Source organism: Musca vetustissima, unplaced genomic scaffold (genome assembly GCF_032173495.1).
Source record: "Musca vetustissima isolate MV318-11 ecotype Yass unplaced genomic scaffold, APGP_CSIRO_Mvet_v1 utg8489, whole genome shotgun sequence".
Taxonomy (NCBI): domain Eukaryota; kingdom Metazoa; phylum Arthropoda; class Insecta; order Diptera; family Muscidae; genus Musca; species Musca vetustissima.
This window is the reverse complement of record NW_026876674.1, coordinates 92,679-97,653: the sequence shown is the minus strand read 5'-3', so window position 1 is coordinate 97,653 and position 4,975 is coordinate 92,679. Positions and strand designations below refer to the sequence as shown.

At 37.1% G+C, this 4,975-nt stretch overlaps 1 protein-coding gene across 1 annotated transcript; it reads left to right on the top strand.

Moving 5' to 3' along the window:
• On the top strand, window positions 1-4,690 carry LOC133321247 (uncharacterized). Its single transcript, XM_061530334.1, has 2 exons — window positions 1-534; window positions 3,415-4,690. Exons 1-2 carry the CDS (start codon window positions 1-3, stop codon window positions 4,687-4,689), a joined length of 1,809 nt encoding a protein of 602 aa, XP_061386318.1. The 3' UTR covers window position 4,690.
• The last annotated feature ends 285 nt before the right edge of the window (window positions 4,691-4,975 follow it).

Genomic DNA, 4,975 nt, shown 5'->3' with positions numbered 1-4,975 from the left:
ATGCACAAATTAGATGGAGCTGATGATGAGCCAGTAATTAAATACGAACATTGTGATGATGTTTATGAAGTGGAATTGAATAACGAGAATATACAAACCATGAATCCAAATTACTACGACAATCAATTACAACATTCCTCCGGTCAACACCAGTCTTCCCACCAACAGTCGGGCCATCCTCAGCAACATACAACGACGACAATGACAGCTGCAATGAAAAGGACATTTGATCAAATGCAACAACAAAACGTAGCAGGGAATTCACAAAGTGGAAATTATAATCCCACAAACAACAACAGCAATATGGTTAGTCCGTATTTTACCACACATTTTACATATGGAGGAGGAAGTAGTAGAAGTGGGGGCGGTGGTATGGCATCAAATGTTCCTCCGGATTATGATGTGTTTAATCATCAATTAAATTCCCGTAAGGATCAGCTTTATGGTACGAATGCCTCATCAGAGGGAAAACCTATGAAGAAATATAAACGTGGTGAATCAAGCATATTGTTTAGTCCACCATTCTTTAAATTGGTAAGTAGGAAAAGGGAATGAACTTTAATAATAAATTATCTTTTAAACTAACATTAAACACATTACCGGATGTTGAGATAGTAAACTATATTCTTCATCAATAGAACCGATTATTAATGCAATGAATGTTAATAAGAACAATCACATTAACGTGGAAGGTACGAATACCAAGGGATGTTTAAGACCATGGTTGCTAAATTCCGATCAAAATATTTTGGGACCACATATGATACACGTAATGCACCCCACATCATAATTTTGAAACCCCCGAGAACCAGAAATGGATCAGTTTCCTTACATAAATTAACGAAGATGTGTAAAAAAAATTGGAAGAAATAAAGTTAGGGCGCAGGGAGTTATTACAAGTATATCAAATTTAAGCCCAAAAACAGATGACGACCGGTAAATTCTAATGTAACATGATTTGGCCAGGACTGCTACAAAACAGGCTACGACAGACAGGACTTAAAACTATTTACGATAGTCTAGAGAAGCTTAGCAGGAAACTCCTGCAATACTGGAACAGGTAAGACTAATAATGGCAATGGTTAAATTGCCCTCGAACACTGGGCAGATGGATAATAGTACTTCATCTACGTTTAACCACTCAACAGTGACTGACTCGAAAAGAAGCGCACATTATTTTAACGGATAGTTTGCCGACCACCCCCAAATTAACAGTAAAAAGAAGTACTACATCATATTAAATCTCTTCCCTTCGAGAAGGTGCCACCACATATTACAATTGACGATGCTCGAAGCCCCATCCGCAGCGCTTTGGATATCGAAAATAACCCCATCGTTTTCGATATCTGGAAAATGGGTAATGTGGTCCCGCAAGAATGTCATCAAATAAATCCTTCGGGCCGATATCACTATTGTCGCCAGATACAAAGATACTTGAGGTAGTATTCCTCTTGTTCTATAGTCCAACTTCAGCGTGGATTTCGTACCACAATAACACGACAGCATTTCACGCCATTTCCACCAGAGTTGACCGTGCAACCAAACAATTATGACGGCTTCTGACCTTTGGACGCAGATTGCCTCTGATGTTTATTTTCGGCAATTGCCGACACAGGACCTGTTGCAGTCAGATTTGAAGTCGGTCGGTCGACATGAATGAATCGGTTCAGATTTAGATATAGCTCCCATATATATTTTCGTCCGATTTAATGTAAATTGTGCACCAAAGCCCCTATATATCTTTCGATTTACACGACATTTGGTATAGCCTACTGAATTAAGTCTAGAATGATGTGTGCTAAGTTTCGTGAAAATCGGTTCAGATTTAGATATAGCTCCCATATATAGTTTCGCACGATTTTAGGTAAATGGTCCCTGAAAATCATTCGATTTGCACGTATTTTAGCATAACGTACTGAATTGCGTCAATAATAATGTGTGCCAAGTTTCATGAAAATCGGTTCAGATTTAGGTATAGCTCCTATATGTACATATATTCGTCCGATTTAAGGCAATTGGAGCACCAAAGTCCTTATATATCTTTCGATTTGCACGAATTTTCGTATAGCATACAGATTTAATTCTAGAATGATGTGTGCTAAGTTTCGTGAAAATCGGTTCATATTTATGGGTCAATTATGGATAGCAACCAGGGTATTGTCGGATGTATAGAGGGCATGCAAGTACATATCATGGGCGATTTCTCCGGAGCTAAGCAACTTCTATCTTTCTAGTATTTTAAAATCCAAAAAGGAATATTAAAATATCCGATACCAAATCCACAGCCACACTGTTCAACACTTGGAAGAATAAATCGAAGCTGCCGCTCAACATAATGGTTGACGGAGAGCGGATTTCGACGAACTACTCCAAGAAAATAATCAACACCAAATCCACAGCCACACAGTTCACCACATGGACGACTGACATGAATCCCACGTTGAAAATAATGATCGATGGAGAGCAGATTCCGACCACCCCAAGATATTGGGTTAACGTTGGACAGTCAATGCTATTTGTGATAAGCTGAGAAGTAGGATCAATGACCTCAAGTCCCTGGTCGGCAGCACTTAGGGCACTCGCAAGGAGACTTTGTTGATCTCTAATAAAGCAGTAGGCCGGTCAGACCAACGGGGTTTTCTTCATAGAAGGCCAGACGGTCTTCTTCTTCATAGAAGGCCAGGAAGTCTTCTTCTTCGATGAAAGCAAAAAGTCCTCTTCATAAATTTGTTTTTATAGAAAAAGGACAGAATGCCATCCTTATATTCAGAGAAGGACAGAAGTTATTATTCTTAGGAGGCGAGAAGGTCATATTCATAATGACCTCAAGTCCCTGGTCGGCAGCACTTAGGGTACTCACAAGGAGACATTGTTGATCTCTAATAAAGCAGTAGGCCAATCAGACCAACGGGTTTTTCTTAATAGAAGACCAGACGGTCTTCTTCTTCATAGAAGGCCAGAAGGTCTTCTTCTTCAATGAAAGCAAAAAGTTCTCTTCATAATTTTTTTTTTATAGAAAAAGGACAGGATGTCATCCTTATATTCAGAGAAGGACAGATTATTCTTCTTAGGAGGCGAGAAGGTCATATTCATGAAAGACTGTTACGCCTCTTCTTCATAGAAGACTGTTAGGCATTTTTTCATAGAATATCAAAAGGAAATTCTTCATAGAAGACCGGAAGATTTTTTAATAGATGTCTACAAGATCTTCATATTCTTATGAGGCAGAAGTAATTTTTCTTCAATGACTAAAATGTGATTAGCAGTGAAAGAATATTCAGACTTCTTGTAATACCGTTATAAGAACTGCAGCAGGGACCACAATGGAATGCCAATCGGGAGAATATACTCTACGATTTTATCGATCTCATATAAACACAAAATATTGATCAATGCCTAATTTTTCTATTTCAGTTGGATGGTTTCACCTCGCCCAATCATAAAGATGCCATTGCTGCCCGCTGTTATGCCTGTGGCAAGGTTGTTCGTGGCAACAAAAGTATATCTTCCAATTTTATTAAGCACATGAAACGTGGACATCCTGAGATCAATAAAATCTATGACAGCTATAAAATGTATCGCATTAAGACTGGTGTTCTGCCGCATATAAGTCAAATAATTGCTGGCTACAAAATGGAGAGTGCGAAATATGATAAAGATGATAGCTCGGGTATTGTTTGTGACTCCAATGATGATGAAAATGGTTCACAGTATATAGATGCTTCTGTTGTTTTGGATTCATCGGAAATGGGAGATGGAGAAAATGAAGCCGAGCCTGATGCAGATGACGATAATAAAAATTCTGAACATTCCGATAATGATGATGATTTTACAAATCCCCAAACTACAGAGGTTAATTCAGAGGGTAATTCCGAAAATATTAACTCTAGCAGAGAAAAACAAAATGAAATTCCTAAGAATTTAGCGGAGATTATTAACAAAATTGTAGAAGAAAAACTAAAAGATTTTGTAAGACAAGCGGATATTGAAAAAATGCAAAATAGTTCCTCCTCCGAGTCCATGGCAATTTTGGAATTAAAACAAGAAGTGGAAAATTTGAGAAAGGAATGTTCCACATTACGGCATGCGGTACAACAATCTCAGGCTAGTAAACGTCAATTACAAAACGAACTACAAAGTGTGGACAAATTGTTGCATCAACGGAAATTAATTATTCGCAACTTAAAGTTGCACGATGAACAACTGCCACAGCAATCTGTGGAAAAGTTTCTGACCCAAAAACTTGGCCTAAACGATATCAATATTGTCAATTGTACGATAATACCGTCAACCAAACCGTCATTGGATACAAAGAAAAAATGTCTTTGTATTGAATTACAAAATCATTTAGATGCAAAAAATATTCTTCGTCAAATTCCCAAATTGAAAGACACCGGCATATTCATAGAACCGGAAATTTCACCATTACAGCGCAAACGTAAAGATAAATTAATGATAATACGTAAAGAGTTGTTACGTCGAAAAGCCGATCTGAAGGTAATGGTGCGCAATACAACATTGGTGGTGGAGGGTCAACAATTTTATTGGGATGATGTAGAAGGTCTGTGCCATGATGCCAACAAAGAGGCTTTAGAATTGAATGCCGTCGAATACCTAAAGAAATTAACAACACTCGATTTAAAGGAATTCCTAGACATTCTTCAAAACTACGATGTACAAGTTAGATAAGCATTAGTTTTTAAGTGAGGAATGTAATATATATGTATTTTTTACAGTATTTGGTAAGTGATTTTTTTTGTTGTTAAGACTTTTAAAGTATTTTTGTAACCGTTAATCTATACAAATAAAATATATGTTAAGAAATGAAAATACCACAATGATATCTCATAAATTTGTAAAATATCATTTGATGAAAAATAAAAATGAAATCTTCCATATGAAGAAACTGATTAACTAATCAACCCCTGTTTGGGTTTTCTAGGGTACATTTATACAAACGTCAACAAATTAATAC

Bases quoted from the DNA above. Each gene is read 5' to 3' on its own strand.
- LOC133321247 (XM_061530334.1), top strand. From the start codon at position 1: ATGCACAAATTAGATGGAGCTGATGATGAGCCAGTAATTAAATACGAA. The intron at 535-3,414 runs GTAAGTAGGAAA...TTTCTATTTCAG, and splicing joins GTCCACCATTCTTTAAATTG to TTGGATGGTTTCACCTCGCC.